This window comes from Pygocentrus nattereri, chromosome 18 (genome assembly GCF_015220715.1).
Source record: "Pygocentrus nattereri isolate fPygNat1 chromosome 18, fPygNat1.pri, whole genome shotgun sequence".
Taxonomy (NCBI): domain Eukaryota; kingdom Metazoa; phylum Chordata; class Actinopteri; order Characiformes; family Serrasalmidae; genus Pygocentrus; species Pygocentrus nattereri.
Window position 1 is genome coordinate 36,482,354 of NC_051228.1, and position 19,726 is coordinate 36,502,079.

Sequence of the window (19,726 nt, forward strand, 5' to 3'; positions counted from 1 at the left end):
GGAGTTTTAAGAAACACTTGAAGTCGTTTTGTATTCATCTTTTATCTATGCCATTGCTTCATGATTTTAAATTAATGCTCTTATTTCATTTTTAACTTATTTTCAAATGTTTGCCCTTATACAGCTGTTACCAAACAACAACTATACTAGCAGAAATCAAGCAACTGTCATTTCTAACTTTATCACCTCTCTGTAAAGCACTTTAAGTTGCCAAGGGCATATTATTTTAAGTTATTACTATTATGATGTCTTGTCATATTGCCCAACCTTGCACAATTTTAATAACCATTCAAATAGAATGGGCAGTGAATGGGCTGGCACATTAAAAGGGACAGGGTCCACTCATTGTAACTCTGCGCTACTAATGCAAAACTAATTGAAAGTTACATCACATCCCTCCTGCCGTACCCAAGGCTGTGACTGACCTGTGCTGTCCTCATAGACCACTGTGATGGACTTCCACTTATAGTAGGTGACGACATCCAGAATAGCTCTGCTGATGGAGGTGTGCTCTGGGTACAGGTTGATGAAGAAGGTGTCCTTGTTGTCCACAGAGGGGTGTTTCCAGCGGGTCTGGATGTGGGGGACCTCCAGGGCATTACAGATGGACTGCACAGCGCTGACAGAGGAGCTATGAGCCGGGCCGAACACTGCAGCCACGCCCAGAGCTAACTGGTCACACACTGAGAGAGGAGAGCCAACAATAAATGCAAAAAGAAAATAACAGAAACAAAAGCAAAGAGAAAAAAAAAAAAAGAGATGGAGAAAAGAGAACAGCCACAGCACCAAAAATGAAGAGAACGGGAAAAATTGGAAAGAGGGGGGAACAGAACCAGAACGTGAAAATAATGTTTTGTCTACTCTACACAGCAGTGGTGGACGAAGTACACAAACCCTGTACTTGAGTTCAAGTAGAGATAAAAGGTAAAATATTCCTCCAGTAAAAGTAGAAGTTCCTCCCTTTAGACCTCCACTTGAGTAAAAGTACTAAAGTATTTCCCTTCAAATGTACTTAAGTATAAAGTAAAAGTACTAAAAGAGTAATTCTGGCTCTGATCTGGTCCTGTTATCATTTTTATAACCAGACTGGCTTCATGAACTCATTTCAGGTGAAAGTCCTCCAGCGTCTCTCTTGGTAAACCAGTCTTTTAATAGAACGTCATTAATTAGTGACGCTGACGTCTATTAAAATGATCAGAAGCACAAAACACTGAAGGTAAACAGTTTCCATCAGGGAGAACCGAGTGGCTCTGAAATCACTTTTTACACACAAGCAAAGTTTCAGTTTCAGATTTATTTACAACTTAGTTCCAAGTTTAAGTTGAATAAAAACTGGCTTTAAACTCAGGATCACAGATGAGCTCCTTTACTATGTTGATCTGTAGGCGTCTGTTCATAAACATAAACCAGCCCAAACTCATTTACTATAAAATGAAATGGTGTTTGTAGAAATTCAGAAAAAAGCCGCGTCAGTCTCGACTGCATATGTGGACATATTTCTATATTGAGCTCTATTTACACAAAGTTAGGTTAGTTCATCATTTATGTTGAACAGACTCTCCCAAAGTTTTACGCTGCTGCGCTGACGTTGAACCGCGTGCTGCACTGGGTCGGTATGACCAACAGGTCAAAACCAGCTCTAAACAAAGTGACCGCTGGGCCCTGATTGGTGCTCTGGCTTTGCGCTTCTTTCGTTTTGACGTTACGTTTTTATACACACAGAAACCAAAAGGAACCACAGATTTCTCAAAATGTAGGAGGAAAAAGTCGGATATTAGACTCTGAAATGTAGTGGAGTGAAAGGAGAAAGTCCAGAATGGAGAAACTTCAGTACAGATACACCAAAAATACTAAAGTACAGAAACTAATTACATTTACTCAGTTACTCAGTTACTGTCCACCACTGCTACACTGTACCCATGTGAGACAGAATACAAACGAAACATGATGAAATATGTAATCTGAAGTCCGACCTCGTCGAGAGGCTTCAAAACTGTCAAAGAGGTTCACTCTCTGGATGTCGTAGGTCAAAGTGGTGTTTGGCATCAGCGTTCTGTTCCGGTTTATGCTGGTAACAGCAAATTTGAAGGCTAACTCATCAACACTAACAGGCTCGTTCTCCCGGGTCTCGAAAATCCCCCCTGCAAACAGAGGAGGGAGAGAGAGAGAGAAAGAACGAACAGAGAAAGGTTGAGAAAAAAATGATCACACAGAACACAGGTAAGAGGTTAAGCAAAACATTTTCCAATTCCCCTTTTCTATTACTGCAGGTTATTAGAAATACAATGGTTGGCAAACAGAACATTACATTTTCTTAGATGCTTTCACAAAAAGGCAAACACAAAAACAGATTACACCATAAATCATCCATGCACATCTTGCATAGTATTGCATAAATTGGACTTCACACTCTCGCTACTGACTTTCATAGAAGGAAAAAGAGCATTAGAGAGCTCATAACGCACAACTTCTCTGGTACTGAGGAGCAACTTGTCAGATGCTTTCTGAAGAAATATAAAAAGCTACACTGAAGGCTTTCAAACAAAAAGGACACACGGAATGAACACATGGAGCTGTTTTTAAAGTCTGAGCTCAAACATCAAATTCATTCATTTAGCTGGACACAAATAATGCAAAACTGCAAAAATCTAAATTTGCCTAAATTTATCTAAAATTGATGTTTTATGCCAAATAATGGGTAAGCAAACAATAAATACAGCTCATGCAGACAGATTAGTTGCCCTGCCATAAGCCACAGGTCCTTTTCCACCCCAAGGCCCACTTGCGTATAACTGCAAAGCATAGCGGCCCACAGGAAAGTTAAAACAAACTTTTTAAAATACAACTTCACTTTTCTTAAATGCTGACACTAAAAACGTGAAAATTAGGTCCTGAAAAAGACCAGATTGGCTGGGAGAAGGTTTGTAAAACACACAGGTAGGTTAAGCCTCTATTGCAGTGTTGCCTTGAGGCAATTTTCCTCACTTTACAATAACACTGTACACGTTTAAAAACGATGACGATGGTTACCAATAAGGGGAAGAGTTTGAGTAAGTCAACAAAAAGCATGTACTTGATCACACGGTCTCTTAGTGAGCACTTAACATTCACCATCAATTTTTTGTTATGAGAAATTGCAGAAATGTTTTTGTTGCCTAGAAGCAACATTGTGCAACAGTAGAGTGGATTTAGCCGGTCACAAGGCAAATCTCACCACTTCAGAAAACACGGCTCTATACAATTTCTTCCCACTGTTGCATTCCAAAAGGATCCCTGCACACACATCATCATCATCATCATCAATAATAATAATTTTTTTAAAATTAATAAACAGAAGAAAAAACAGAAACTAGCAGCGAACAGAACCGGGTTCAGTTTGAAGCGGACTGAGACCTGCAGGTTTCTGCTGGACTCATTCAGCTGTCTGCTACAGACCTGAACACGGGTTGAGTTTTCACATTAGATTAAGATTAAGATTAAGATTAAGATTAAGTGACCCTTATTAGTCCCACAACAGGGAAATTTCACCTCCACATTTAACCCATCTGGGCAGTGAAACACCACATACACACTAGCGAACACACACACACACACACACACACACACACACACACACACACACACACACACACACACACACTAGGGGGCAGTGAGCACACTTGCCCGGAGCGGTGGGCAGCCCAATCTCGCAGCGCCTGGGGAGCAATTGGGTGTTAGGTGTCTTGCTCAAGGACACCTCAGTCATGGACTGTCAACTCTGGGGATCGAACCGGTGACCTTCCGGTCACGAGGCTGGTTCCCGAACCTCCCATGAGTCAAAACGGAGCAAACTAAAGAAAAAGGTCTGATAAGTCCACACCAAACACGGCACCCCGAGAAAATCTCTGGTTAGCTGTCTGCACCGCGTGCCCGCAGCTGCACCATCTCAGCCTGGTGACGTTTAATCATCCCACTACTGCAACATTTTTATTATACATCTCTGTTAAAACGTATTTTAGTTATACTGTACAAACATTTAATTCTTAGACTTTTTATGATTAACTTAATCATTTGTCCGCGGTTTTACGACTTACGACAGTGACGTTACCGGTCCAAATGACTGCCTCCCTCAAGCACAGGCCCAAAGAGCGCTTCACGGCCCACTGGTGTTCCACGGCCCACAGGAACCCTGCCATAGGTTAAGTATGCATAAACAAATGACAAATGATGTAGCGGAAAATACAAATCTCACCCACAGTCTGGCAGCTCATATGCATAATTCTAAGACTAAGATACAGTTAATTTCTTTACATTAGTGGTTAAAGGCAGCATATTATTGGACCAGATGATGTTTAGGTGCTCATCAACATAAATGAAATGCCGTCTTGAACACGCCCGAAGAAATTTTACAAGGGCTATTATTCGTCTATGAAGTGACGGATCATTCAGCTCCACCATTTCTTCACGGTACTCCCATTTTATTGATGTATACAAGTTAATTAGAGCCGCCCAAGCCAATTTAAATGAGCTCTAAATAACTGCACTGATCAAATCGTTAACTGTTATTTAAAGACTCTTGCTATTAGTGGCAGTGGGAAAGTGCTTCTGCCTCGCTGAGAAGTCAGCACCACGCAAACACAATGAGGTTGATTACAGGCCAAGTCCAATGATGCTGCCAACTGTGTCCCCACTGCAAAACACTCAACTAAACAGTGGGCTACGTATCCACAATTACGCACCGGCATCTGTTTCAAAACACACTGACATGCATCGCTCGTTTGTGGTCACTGTTGGAGACATTGTAACGCAGTTCCACATACCATGACTCTGCTTTTCAGTCTTTGCAATGTTTTATTATTATTTCTATATTTGGTAGTCATATGAAAAAATGTAGGCACCCTGGATGAATGTCTAGGTAGAAAAAAGTACACATCCTCTACACTGCTAAAAACAAAACTGCTGCACACGTACATTTCTTGTTCTTCAAGGTAGAAACACTGTAAATGTTCCCTCAGAGCTCCAGCAGTGGGTTTAAGGTCTGATTGTGGAGCTTAAATCAGTTTCTCCAGGTGAAAAGTTGGTATTTGTTCCTTTTCATAACCGAGTGTATTAAAACAGAGCAGTAGAATAAAAGCCTGGAGGCGAGGCGAGGCAGGGGGTGTGGAGTCAGTCCAGCTTAGAACACATCATTTCAGTGGATTATGGTTCAGTTATGATCCCTGACTGAAGTTTCTCCATTCTGGGCGACTTTTTCACTCCACTACATTTCAGAGTCTAATATCCGACTTTTTCCTCCTACATTTTGAGAAATCTGTCGTTCCTTTTGGTTTCTGTGTGTATAAAAACGTAACATGTCAAAACGAAAGAAGCGCAAAGCCAGAGCACCAATCAGGGCCCAGCGGTCACTTTGTTTAGAGCTGGTTTTGACCTGTTGGTCATACCGACCCAGTGCAGCACGCGGTTCAACGTCAGCGCAGCAGCGTAAAACTTTGGAAGAGTCTGTTCAACATAAATGATGAACTAACCTAACTTTGTGTAAATAGAGCACAATATAGAAATATGTCCACATATGCAGTCGAGACTGACGCGGCTTTTTTCTGAATTTCTACAAACACCATTTCATTTTATAGTAAATGAGTTTGGGCTGGTTTATGTTTATGAACAGACGCCTACAGATCAACATAGTAAAGGAGCTCATCTGTGATCCTGAGTTTAAAGCCAGTTTTTATTCAACTTAAACTTGGAACTAAGTTGTAAATAAATCTGAAACTGAAACTTTGCTTGTGTGTAAAAAGTGATTTCAGAGCCACTCGGTTCTCCCTGATGGAAACTGTTTACCTTCAGTGTTTTGTGCTTCTGATCATTTTAATAGACGTCAGCGTCACTAATTAATGAGGTTCTATTAAAAGACTGGTTTACCAAGAGAGACGCTGGAGGACTTTCACCTGAAATGAGTTCATGAAGCCAGTCTGGTTATAAAAATGATAACAGGACATCAGAGCCAGAATTACTCTTTTAGTACTTTTACTTTATACTTAAGTACATTTGAAGGGAAATACTTTAGTACTTTTACTCAAGTGGAGGTCTAAAGGGAGGAACTTCTACTTTTACTGGAGGAATATTTTACCCTGGGGGTCTCAACTTTAACTCAAGTACAGGGTTTGTGTACTTCGTCCACCACTGACAAAACCCAACACTTACTACATTACAAGTAAGTCATTTACTGGGTCCTTTAGATTTTTTTGAAAAAACTAATCTATAAAAAGTAAATAAACAGTAAACTTACTTTCAGGAAAAGCATTCGTTTTAAATTTGTAAGAGATCCTTTTCGCACTGAGGATCACTAAATGAATGCAAACTTTAACGGAATCTGATATCATGATGCTGCAGTATGTTTGGAAATCTCAGTTTGTGATTTTTGAGATTACACGTTCTACATGTAGTACATTAGGACGTCCATACTGTAGCTCACCAGTCGGAGGGCAGCTCTGAAAGAGTATTATTGGGGATTGTATTGATAACCAGAATGAGAAGAAGTGGAAGTAGTGAGGAAAAACCATCTGGTGCTTTTTACTCTTATGCCCCCCCCCTCACCCCCCTTTGAAAACTGGAAGACAGTGTGTCAGAAACTCACTAGGAGATGAGAGAGAGAGAGAGAGAGAGAGAGAGAGAGAGAGAGAGAGAGAGAGAGAGAAAAAGAGGGAGAGAGAGAGAGAGAAACAAAGAGGCAGAGAGAGAAAGAAAGAGGCAGAGAGAGAGAGAGAGAGAGAGAGAGAGAGAGAGAGAGAGAGAGAGAGAGAGAGAGAGAGAGAGAGAGAGAGAGAGAGAGACAGAGAGAGAGATAGAGAGAAAGAGAAAAAGAAGGAGACAGACAGACAGAGAAAGAGAAAAAGAAGGAGAGAGACAGAGAGACAGAGAGCAAGAGAGAGAGAGAGAGAGAGAGAGAGAGAGCGCGCAAGAGAGCGAGCAAGAGAGACAGAGAGCGCAAGAGAGAGAGAGAGAGAGAGAGAGAGAGAGAGAGAGAGAGAGAGAGAGAGAGAGAGAGAGCGCAAGAGAGAGAGCAAGAGAGACAGAGAGCAAGAGAGAGAGAGAAAGAGAGACAGAGAGCGAGCGAGAGAGAGCGAGAGAGAGCGAGAGAGAGAGACAGAGAGCGAGCGAGCGAGAGCGCGAGAGAGAGCGCGAGAGAGAGAGAGAGAGAGAGAGAGAGAGAGAGAGAGAGAGAGAGAGAGAGAGAGAGAGAGAGAGAGAGAGAGAGAGAGAGAGAGAGAGAGAGAGAGAGAGAGAGATGCCAGAGGGCAGAATACAGCTTAAAGCTTTTTATAGAGTTGACAGATCTGGTGGAAGGAGAAAAGACCAAGAACAGAAGTCCTCACACCATGAGGGATGAAGTGATTCCAAAACATACAATCAGGGCTGTCACTATCGATTACGTGAGCAATCGAGTGATCATTTTGATGGCTTGACAATAGCGAAGCATAAATAGCCATCGGAAAAGGCAAAACTATATTGAAACGTACAGCCTAAAAACACGAGGCATATAAATGTCTCCGCTAATCAGCCTCCGTTTCTCCCTACGAGACAACACCAGGAGAATTTTAAATCATGCCTTATTATTAAAACAGGCTGCCAACTGATCATTTCTGCTTCATCAACGTGGTAAATTTTAATCATAGATTTCTGTTTTAAAAGTGAGTTATTAAGTTTAATCAAGTAATTATAATAGCCCTATTGTACTGCTCCTGCATCAACAAGCAAGGCCCAAGGTTTTCCATCTGTAACTGGAGTTCTGGGGCTGAATAATCACAAGAGCCTTTTTTGTTTTTTTAGGAATAAACCTATGCAACCCTACATACAATAAAACGTGTTTGGCATACCAAACTCGTATTAGATCTGGCACAGAACTATGGATAAAATCTATATAAAAACAATAGAGAAATGGTTTCACACCTGTTGTGGCAGATTAGTGCAGGTCCATCTCAGTCTCATTAGTCTGGGAACACAACTGAACCATAATCCACACACACTTTAACCCGCTTCTCCTATTGGGGGTGCTGGAGCTTATCCCAGCCGTCATTGGACTGGCGACTGTCGTCCATCGCAGTGGAGACAGACAGACACACCCACAGACAAATTTTAGCATGTCCAAAACAGCCTGACTGCATCTCTTTGGACTGCGGGAGGAAACCGACGCAGACACTGAGAGAACATGCAAACTCCACAGAGAGAGGAGCCTGGTCACCCGGCCGGAGACTTGAACCCAGGTCCTCTTTGCTATGAGGGGACGGCACTACCCACCATGCCACTGTGCCGCCCCGAAATGACTCCACACACCCCGCCTCGCCTCCAGGCTTTTATTCTACTGTTCTGTTGTAAAACATTTGGTTATGAAAAAGGTACAAATACCAACTTTTCACCTGGAGAAACTGATTTAAGGTGCACGAGTCAGGCCTCAACACCCCTGCTGTACCTTTGAGGGAACATTTACATTGTTTGAACCTTGATGAACAAAAGTACCAGAACAGAACCTTCAATTCCAACAATGTGGGCAGTAATTTCTGACGGGCTTTGTGTGTCCCTCTTCTCAGCCGGAACGGTTATTTAGGCACGCTTAATGCTTTCTATACATTGGAAAAAGAGAGATTCTAGGGACAGGGACAGGGACAGGGACAGGGACAGGGACATGCCAGTTCACCTCTGGAACAGCCACTATAATGAATTACTCCTCTCTAATGTAATCAGCTTCAGGTGCTTCTCACCATTTCTGTGAATGACATTTGAGCCCCTCAGACAAAAACAGATACATCAACAATCCCATTTTCTGGATTATCAATTATTTTTTTTGTATAATCCTCTACAATAAATAGCCAAGTTAGGCTTTGTTTGTGTTTTAGTGACTTTAGGTAGCGCTGTCGCCTCCCAGCAAGAAGGGCCTGGGTTCGACTCCCCAGCCGGGGCGACCTGCGTTCTCCCTGTGTCTGTGTTGGTGTCCTCCCACAGTCTAAAGACATGCAGGTCAGACCATTTAGATATACTAAATTGCCCTTAGGTTTGACTGTGTCCAATCTTTCTGAAATGATGTTTCACACTGGTTTAGGTAAGAGATTCAAATCGGTCATTAATGTGATGAACCGGCTCCTGAACTGACCCTCGTGAGCTCCTCCTACTCAGTAACGTCACGTGACTGAATCACTGCATCATCAGCACAAACTAACGAGCAGAACGAGCTTCGCTGAGAAGATCATTAACTCTGATCAGCTCTCAGCTTCGTTATTAGAGCCAGACGGAGAGAAGAAGGTGAGATGAGCCGAGTTTCGATCTGAATGTCACATTAAGGTCACATGGACATGAATCAGATACGTATCTGATCTAGGACCACATATGAAAGTCGCTCAGATCAGATTTGAAAACATCAGATTTGTGCCACTTTAGCCTGGTAATGTCTACCCTGCAATGCACTGGCGACCTGTCCAGGGTGTGTCCTGCCTTCTGCCCAGTGACATCTGGGATAGGCTCCAGCTACCCCCCAACCCAGAAAGATAAGCGGTTTAGAAAATGTGTGCGTGTCAGTGTAAGCAGCAAAAACGAATTGATTGACATTTTCAATTCCGATTTGAGATGCCTTCATATGTGCTGCTGGAATCCGATCCGCGGCAACGTGACTCAGTCGGAACAGCCAGACCGGAATTCATGCATCTTATGTCAGTCCAACTCGACACATCAGTATTTTGTGCTGCTGAGACTCAAAACATTTCGGCTTCTTGTTTCTGCACCAAAAAATTTGAAGAGACTCATCGCAACCGCTCCGTGTTCGAAGAGGCATCGAACGAAACGGCCAAACGTGGCCGGAGGAGGCCGAGAAGTTTAAAGAATCCAAGGACACAAACCAAAGAGGAATAACGTGCCTTTTTACGGCAAACTCAAATCCTAGGTGATGAATCCAGCTGTTATGGGAACTTGATCATCGCTCATGTGATGCCAGCGAAGGTGAAACCGAAAAATCGTTTACCTCTGGACGAGCCACAAGCATTGTTCCTGAGTGCATGCGGGTCAGTTTAGGAGCTCGTCTAAAATTGCATACAGATCACATTTAAAACATAAAAGGAATAGCCAATAAATAAATAAATAAATAAATAAATAAATAGTTAATTCATTTAAAAAAATCTGATTTGGTGAGATTTGGGCCACTTTCACCAGCTGTGTAGACGTAGCCTGAGTGACCCCTTTATTTTAAATGCAGAACACCAAAACAATTCCGTCACATTTGCATATGATTTTACAAAAAGTGTAGTTTTTTTTTTATTGCAAGCATAAATAAACAAACATTCTACCTAGAAACTCTTGTTTCTGCTAAATCAAGACCAGACAAAGACGAGCAGTAAACAGTTTCCGAAAAAATCGTGGTCATTTACTGTACGAAGCTCACATAAATAGAAGGAGCGCTGCCTTCTCTTATTCAGCATTCCCCCGGAGCCAGGCTGGGAAAGAGGGTGGCACACGCGGCAGGTAGGCCCTCCTTGCTGGCTTTGATCAGCAGACACTACAAAGACTCACCCGTGTCAGGTGCAGGGTAAATGCTAAGTGATGGTGATGGCACAGACAACGCTGCAGACTGCAGTAATACATCTACCCTGGAAAGACAATCTGGATTTCTAGTTCTTCCCCATTTCAATTTCAGTTAATACAGAGCGTGATGTCTGCAGTGAGGACAGACACATTTTCTTTGCAGACAGAAACAAAGTCAAAGATTAACATGTACATTTTCCATCTGTTGGCACTGCTGTGTCTCATCCACTCGTATCAGCACAGCACACCACCACCACGTCAGTGTTACTGCAGTGCTGAGAATGATCCACCACTCAAATAGTACCTGCTCTGTGAGGGTCCATGGGGGTCCTGACCACTGAAGAACAGGGTAACAGAGTATCAGAGAAACAGATGGACTACAGTCTGTAACTGTAGAACTACAAAGAGCAGCTATACAGTAAGTGGACCTGATCAAATGGACAATGAGCGTAGAAACAAGGGAGGTGGTCATCATGTTATTCCCGATCTGTGTACATCATACCTGGTCCCAGGAGTGTAGGACCAGTCTGTCCATCACAGCAGGTGCAGCAGTACAGTGAGCTGCCTTGCTCTTACTTCATTCCTTTCAATGCTTAAAATCTACCTCGTCCCTCACCATTAAAATCCACACTGACACCAAAAAGTGAGCAACACTCTCATGGACACACCTTCTCCTTTTCACTCTACCCAAAAGACGGCCTATCAAGAGGAAATAAAAAGCATTTTCACCACACAAAAGCCAGGCAATTCATTGTGACCGCATTCCACAGAATACAAAAGACATCTCGCAGCTAACAGCTGTAATATCTACCTTGCCGCGGTGTGGTACCCTGCAATTAGAGCTGACTTCAATTTCTCATTTCTCCAGTGTTAATGGGGAAATCAGCATCTCAAAGGCTTTTTGGAGATTTCGTCTTTCGTGTCGGCACCGCGGGGGGACAGTTTAGCTCAGCCTCAAAAAGACAGATGGGATTCAAGAACCCAAATTATTTCAGAAGAAAATCAGGGAAGCACATTATTGGAGGATAAACCCTGTGAACCAATACTAAGACAAAGAGTCATAGGAAAACCTAAAGCAAGAAACCTGAAAATTCTCCCTCAGAAACCAGGCTACATGCACATGGTTAACCTTGTGACTTCCTTAGAAGAATAGGATCTTTTGAGTCCTCTAAATGACTCATCATACCAAAGACAATTTATTAGGAACCTTCAGGACAGAAAAACAACTCTGTAGTGCACAAAAACTATAAATCACTGTTGCTGGAACAAAACCTCATATCTCCAAAATGGAAACTTTACAGGAGAAGGAAAAAAAACCTACTTCAAAAGTAAAGTCAGTCAATGGAATCAGACCCCAACCCCCTTCACCACCCAAACAGTACCTGCTCTGTGAGGGTCCATGGGGGTCCTGACCACTGAAGAACAGGGTAACAGAGTATCAGAGAAACAGATGGACTACAGTCTGTAACTGTAGAGCTACAGAGTGCAGCTATACAATAAGTGGAGCTGATAAAGTGGACAGTGAGCGTAGAAACAAGGAGGTGGTCAGAAATGTTATGGCCGATCAGTGCATGCCAGTTTACACCGGACTGGTGTACGCAGGCCTCAAGTGCAGTCGAACAGGATTCTCTTCAGCTCCACAATTTGAATTATATAAAGGTTTTCCGAACATTAGCAGCCACACATGATGAAAGACAAAAGCAAAAACAAAGAGCATTTGGAAAAAAAAGTTGTTAGCCAGGCTCACATCATCAAAAAGATGAGTCGGTGGTGCTTCTGGCAAACGCACGGAGACAAAACAGTGGGGTACACAGTGCCACCCTCCAGTTCTGACAAACGATCTCCTTCTCTGTACCCATCATTATATCATGCAGTAAACACACAGGGACTGCATCATCAAAACAAACAGCTTCCCTCTCATTCAGACCCATCCAAGTACACGGCGTGCAAACGAGAACACAAACACAGCGAGTGAGCGCACTAACGCTGCCTTGTTATCAGAGAGACAGAAGAAGCAGACTGTGTCTTCACTTACACTTTCTCCTCTGTGCTAGCAACACCCTCCGGTTTTCCCTTTGGGATAATTCTGTATGCCTGAGCGCTCATTTTCATTTCTTTGCATCATTCTATTGTACAGCAGGACAGATTCAAATGCCTCAAAATGCAGAGCAACTCTGAGCAGAGCACCGACTGGCCGATTACACTGATTGATACTGAGGGATCACAGATTTACTGGTATTGGTAAACATCCTGACCATAGTATTTAGACGATATTTGAAGGAGTACAACGATTATTCAACCCCCAAATTAGTTGCTGTGAGGGGGAGCGAGGAGGCGGACGCACACGCTGAGATAAGCGAGATTTATTAGGGGCAAATCCAGGGTCGTGGTCATAACAGTCCAGGTTCATATGGCCGACACGGACAGATCGGGGGACAGACATGACAAAAAAAACTGAATCCACATCAAACAAAGACTGGCAAACACAAGGGGCAAACACAGGGCTTAAATACATGGAACAATGAGGGACAGGTGAACACAATCAGGGGCGGAGTTACAAAACCAAAACACGAACACATGGACAGGACTGGGAGGGGCCAACCGTGACAGTTGCTAACTAATTTAACCCTTGTGTGGTGTTGACGTGTTTGTTATTCAGTGGTCTGGTCGACCCACCACCTTATTATTTATTAAATCCATAACGATTTATGTAAACATACCAGATGTTTAAAATATCACCACGTGTCCAGCGTAGGGTTCTCCTTTAGCAGCTGTAGCCAGTCAGCAGCCTGTCCATGTTGTCCACCCACCCCAACACACACCCCAGACCATGTAGGAGGAGAACAGAGTGAATCACTTGCATCAAAATTGCAACTTTCAAAATCAGAAGAGCTGCAATTTGTATATAAGAGTAATTAATTGTTCAATCCTCCCTCCAAATGAGGGCTGTAAGACTAACTTGACAGTCAAATAATCTTTCAACGACTGAAACGAATCAATTATTTGAACTGTACATTACATTAATTAATGTTTCAAGAAAGAATTTTAATCCAATTTTAATCTAATCTAATGATGCAAAGTTTATGAACTAGTATTTTCTCAAACTGTTCAGCATTCAGGTCTCAAGTCTGAAAAAACTGATGCGTTTCTCCTCTTTGGTGGGGGGGGGGGGGGGTCTGGAGGGAGGGAGGGGGGTTGGGAGGTCTGGCCTACTTTATACAGCATAATCACACTTATAGTGCATTTGCAATGCTGGTCTGAAGAATCCCAGTTACATATTTTCTCCAAATTGTTCAGCCCTATTCAGAGGTCTGTTTCGCGTCAAGGCAGTCACCTCTGCTGTTAGACAAAATGCTCCGTTTACAGGATTTGATGATTTCAAGACTGTATTGCAGTTTTTGTGGAGACTGAATAATTGACAGTTACCACATGCTGACTCTTATTACAGCAGCTGGTAAGTTTAAAACACAAAAAGGTCCATCAAGGCCATAAAAACAAATAAATAAATAAAAATATAATAAAGCATAAAAAAAAAAAAAAAACCCACAGTCCCATTTCCAAAAATGTTGGGACGCTGTGCAAAATGTAAATGAAAACAAAATGCAGTGATTTGCAAATCATTTAAACCCCATATTTAACTGAAAAAAGTAAGACAAAATATGAAATACTAAGAAACTGTAGTGAGTTTTTTTATTTATTTATTTTTTTAAAAATATGCCCATTTTTAAATTTGATGACCGCAACATGTTCCCAAAAAGCTGGGACGGGGGCCTGTTTACCTCTGTGTTTCATCACCTCTTCTTCTAACTACATTAAGCGTTCGGGAGCTGAGGAGACGCTGCTGTAGTTTAGAAAGTGAAAGGTTTCCCCGTTCATGCTCGAGGGAGGATTTCAGCTGTTCAACAGTTTGGGGTCTTTTGTCATATTTCTCCTTTCATAAAGTGCCAAATGTTTTTAGGGTGACTGGTCTGGACTGCAGGCAGGTCAGTTTAGCGCCTGGACTCTTAATACAGAGCCTTGCCGTTTTAAAATTAATGATGCCTTCACAGATGCGCCAGTTACCCATGCCATGTGCACTAATGCCCCCTCATACCATCACGGATGCTGGCTTTTGAACTGTGTGCTGATAACCAGCGTGATTATTAGCCCAGAGGACACCATGTCCATGGATTTCCAAAAAAGGGAAATCTCAAATGTAGATCTGTTGGACCACAGGACACTTTTCTACTTTGCCTCAGTGCATCTCAAATGAGCTCAGGCCCAGAGAAGGTGGAGGGATTTCCAAGTCCTGTTCATAAATGATTTCTCCTTTGGGTTTTAGAGTTTTAACTTGTATTTGTGGATGCAGTGATGAACTGTTTTGATAGACAGTGGCTCAGTGTTGAGCCCAGGCAGGGAGTTCCTCTACAGAATCACATCCGTTTTTAATGCAGTGCCATGTTTTTGTTTTTTTCTTTCGACGCCACGTGTTTTGCTCATGCAGTCTCATGCAGTGGTGAACCCCTCCTCATCTTAACTTCTGAAAGACCCAGAATCTCTGGGATGCTCTTTTTATACCCAGTGATGTTACTGATCTGTTGCCGATTGACTTTCCAGTGTTATTTTTAAGCATTACGCGAGTTTACCAGCATTTTGTTGATTTTTTGGAACATGTTGCTGCCATCAAATTCAAAATAGGCATACATTTTTCAAAAAAAAAAAACACAATCTCAGTTCCAACATTTGAAATATTCTCTTTGTACCATTTTCAAAGAAATATACGGTTTAAATGATCTGCACATCCGTGGATTTTGTTTTTCATTTTGCAGCGTCCCAACTTTTTTGGAAATAGGGCTGTAAAACACATCCAAGTTTCCATGAAGAGAACGGATGAAAAGACAATTCCGATGATTTAATATTTTGTGAGTTTCTGCTGTTTACTTGAGTTTAAGAAATGCAACAAACGTGAGACTCTACAGAGATACAGGTGCGAGTTGTCGTCTCCGTTTCCACTGAGAAAACACTAAGCTCAACTGGCTGCTACCTCTAGACGACTGTGGGGACTGGCCTCAACGGGTGGCCAATAAATTAACACAGCAGGGATGGACATGAGGAACAAAGAGGCCCCCACATTATGTAACTCCCCATCCTAGACTACCGAGGATGCCTTGTTTGTAGTCAGTCTTTTTTTTATTACTCGTCATTAAACGTACTGTCCTTGGGTGTCTCACCAACACCTGGTGTTTTTCGCTGCTGTCTCTATTGTTGGTAAGTGTGTTGCCTCCTGTATTATGGGTTTATATTCTGTGATTGTAAAACAGCAACGGAGATTTTAAAATCCTATGCAACAATTAACAGTTCACGACTGAACAGGTGAGTTTTCAGCAGGGCTGGCTCGAAAAGTGTGAATAGTCAAGCGTTCTTTTGTTACATTTTTATTTGGTTCTCTGTTTAGTATTCAGGGGTGGACAACATGGCAAACGTGACTGGGTGAACATTATTATTTATTTATAAAAAACCCAAATAAAGAAGAGGACAGGAGGATGGCACAGGCAAGTGCCAAAATGAAAGGGAGGCCAAATCCCACGCATTTTAGGAAACTTAGAAATACCGCTTTTTTTTAGGTTCTATAAAGAGGACATATCCTAGAAAAACAGGACGTATGGTTATCCTAGAACAGATGTCACTAATAGGCGGACCACAGCCTGAGGCCCGACCCAGATGCCGTCCTATGTGGACATTTTGACAGGGTGGTCTTATTTTAGTCAGCACAACTTTTACTGTACCACTTTAGTATCCTTGGAAACAGACCAATCGCATGGGTTGTAAACATCACGCGTGATGCTACTCAGCCAATCGGATCTGTGCATTACGATGAGCACCGAGACTCGAGTGAGTGACACCGCACAGGGGAAGGACGAGGAGAGAAACAGCTGTCAGAGAAGAAAGTGAGCCAGATTATTTGACGTGGCATGATTTAAAAAGAGAAAAAAAAACAAAAAACTGACCAATCTTGTTGAACTGGACTTTGATTTGATTTGACTTGACTTGACATTCCGTTGTTGACTATATTAAATGTTTGATCTACCTACTAGGCTACTTCAGTAAACCATATATGGCACTGAGTCATGATCCAAGTCAGACATTATGATATTCCAGACCTTTGAGGAAATTCTCTAACTGGACCTTATTCAGTTTTACTTAAAGACCCCTGCCCTAGAATGTTGCCAGAATACTTAACATTTTTTTAACACGTTTGATGAAACATCTCAAACCTTATCTGAGTATGTCAGATCCACATAGCCAGTGTTCAAAATATCAGTACAGCAACACATCATATAGTTGCTGTCGTGGGCTGGAGGTAAGGGAACCAGCCTCGTGACCAGAAGGTTGCCGGTTTGATCCCAGAGCTGACAGTCCATGACTGAGGTGTCCTTGAGCAAGACACCTAACCTCCAACTGCTCCTCAGGCACCGTGGATAGGGCTGCCCACCGCTCTGGGCAAGTGTGCTCACTGCCCCCTAGTGTGTGTTCAGTAGTGTGTATGTGGTGTTTCACTTCACGGATGGGTTAAATGCGGAGGTGGAATTTCCCCGTTTGTGGGACTAAGGATCTTTTGTCACCTAAAATCACTGCTGTTGGAAGAAAACCTTGCATCTCCAAAATGGTAACTTTACAGGAGAAGGAAAAAACCTACTTTTCTTATAATAAAAGTCATTGGAACCAGAATTTTTTCCAAGTCATTTTGGGCTGTTTCTTTTGGGCCATTCATGAAATTTACACACAATATAAAGGGCAGCAGGCAAATGATGTCAATATTATGTTTATTATGTCAAACACTAAAAAAAAAACTAAATTGGAAATACAAGGTTTTGCTCTGACAGCAGCGATATGGTGGATAAGTGTGTGGAGATGTGTACCAACACCGTAATGGGCTGTATCTGTGACTTTAAACACGAGTGAAACAAAATGTGACATTTTGCAGCGTCCAGCATGTAGTAAACATACTCCAATAGTTAGTGTTTACTGTTTATTTATCATTATTTGCATAAAAAGCTGTGTTAGAGTCCTGTCTGGTTTCAGTCCCTACTGCTCCTGGAGAAAATATGTTGAGTTTATCCTTTGATTATTCTTCAGCGAAGTGAGTATCCTTTCTCAACGGCCTTTAAGGCCTGGATGATCAATTCTAGCCCTGTACTCGTTTCACTTGGTCCACGGAGCTGTGGTTTAATTTGCATAGGGAGTTATTCATTTTTTAGCTTGCTGCCATTAGCATTTTGTTAACCTGTTTGGAGAGCTGTTTTGCGTTGTACCGCGGTTAAAAACTAACCCGATGATGTTACTCTGCTGTACGTGATCTGCCTCACATATTACTGACATTCGTTGTTATTGAATTACCACAGACCCACACGTATTAGTCTCTGTACTCAGAGCACTTCAGAGTGAACCAACCACTTCTGAAATATAGTTCGTAGAAGCTCCCACAGCATTAATGAAATAATATGAAATAAAATTCATTTTTTGTACTTTATTAAAAAAAAAATATTTTATATATATATATATATATAAATAATTTTGTGCTTTTATCACTCTTTGCAACCTTATGTATTTATTCATCACTTCTGCAGTTTTAGAACAAATTTTAATGTAAACATTGATCAAAAATGCCTGTCGCATATCCAGTGTGTTTTTAATTGCATTGCACCATTTCAGGACACTGATACTGTTATAGGACAGCAGGAAGGTGGATGCAAGTGCAGAGAGAAAAGCCTGTGGGAAAGGGTCTGAAATGCATTTATTGAGGCAAGGGAGTGCGAATTTGGTGATGGTCAAGAGGAAGTACAGGCAACAATGGGGAAAAACTATCAAGGAACAGGAAATAAAAAGGCGGGAAAAGAGCAAACAAAGGGGATGCTGACAGCAGCATGCTCAAACAAAGGCTGACCTGGAAAAGTGAAATAAAAGATAATCAGAAAACAAAAGTGACTTCCTCTGTGATTGAGAGGATGGAGGACTTTGTTTCTTAATGGAGCAAAGACCTTTTGTATGTCTTGGAGCCATTTACAGCTCAGACCCTCTTTTGGTTTTAAGTAGTTTTGGGGCATTTACTCTCTTTAGTTTTCTCCAGCCCCCTTTTCTTTTTTTTTCGCTTAAATACCCACCTGGGCTAAGTACCCTACCGGTCACCCCTCTAAAAGGTGTAACAAAGGGCTTCTGTTTGCCACAGCCTTAAGTAGAGCAGTCCACAGGTGTGTCAGGTTGGGCCTAATCAGCCCGAGGGCTTCTGGGAATTGGAGTTCCCTGAAGTTATGACAGCCCGAGCCCTTACAGATATGTATCATATCTCTGTGACATAACCACAAATGGGAAATTTGCTCTCTGCTTACTATTCTTTTCTAATTAAACAGTTTTGCTATAGGATTGAAACTTGAGCCTTTTAAAAGAGCTACACTGGCACTGTAGCGCTCAGAATAGACTTTAAAGTTCTGCTAGTTTTTAAGCCTGTAAATGATCTTAAAGCACTGCTTACATCACAGAGTGTCTGTCTGTTTATGATCTTAGATACTGAACTTCTGCAAAAAGCAGAAAACAGAGAGACTCGTTCAGTTATTCTGCTTCTAAACTGTGGAGCTCAGTTCAGCTTTTATTAGACAGTCGAGCTCAGAGCTCACTTTAAAAAAACGCCTCTCTTTAACTCAACATTTAATTTAAACTCTACGTCTCGTGGGTTTTATTGTCTGATTTGTTTGTCATTTTATTATGATTATAAATTAATACATATCATTTTTTAGAACAGTTTTTTCACCTGTCTGTAAAACACTTTGACCTGTCACCAGCATTAAAAATGCTATATAAATAAAAATTATTATTATTATTATTGACAGCACAAACAGCAGATCATAAATAAAATCATAACCACAAGTTTTTAGCACTGTATCAGAAAAGGTTCCCCTCCAAACTCTGTTAGTACAGTGCAGGAGATGCTTTGAAACAACCACATCACACCAACAAGCTGACCAAATGATAAACAAATCATGTTTTAAATGGAACTGTTTGATTTGACTTGCATCTCTACGGAACTTCCGCTTCACTCAAAAGTTGGAAGGGACTGTAAGATGCGTGTCGACTGCAGCCTGACTGAACTAAAACAGCTGATGATGAGCAACTGATATGCTTAAAATATTATTACTTTTTAAGAATTTGA

The 19,726-nt window shown here is 41.8% G+C and overlaps 1 protein-coding gene across 5 annotated transcripts in view; it reads right to left on the bottom strand.

Moving 5' to 3' along the window:
- Positions 1-19,726, bottom strand: part of grik1a (glutamate receptor, ionotropic, kainate 1a) — an 87,375-nt gene that overhangs the window by 54,851 nt on the left and 12,798 nt on the right. For all 5 annotated transcript variants that reach the window (XM_017691426.2, XM_037546959.1, XM_017691422.2 and 2 more), the window contains exons 2-3: positions 1,974-2,141; positions 426-683 (exon numbers count right to left, since the gene is read on the bottom strand). In XM_017691426.2, coding sequence (XP_017546915.1) covers positions 426-683; positions 1,974-2,141 — 426 coding nt within the window. The remainder of the gene's footprint in view (positions 1-425; positions 684-1,973; positions 2,142-19,726) is intronic.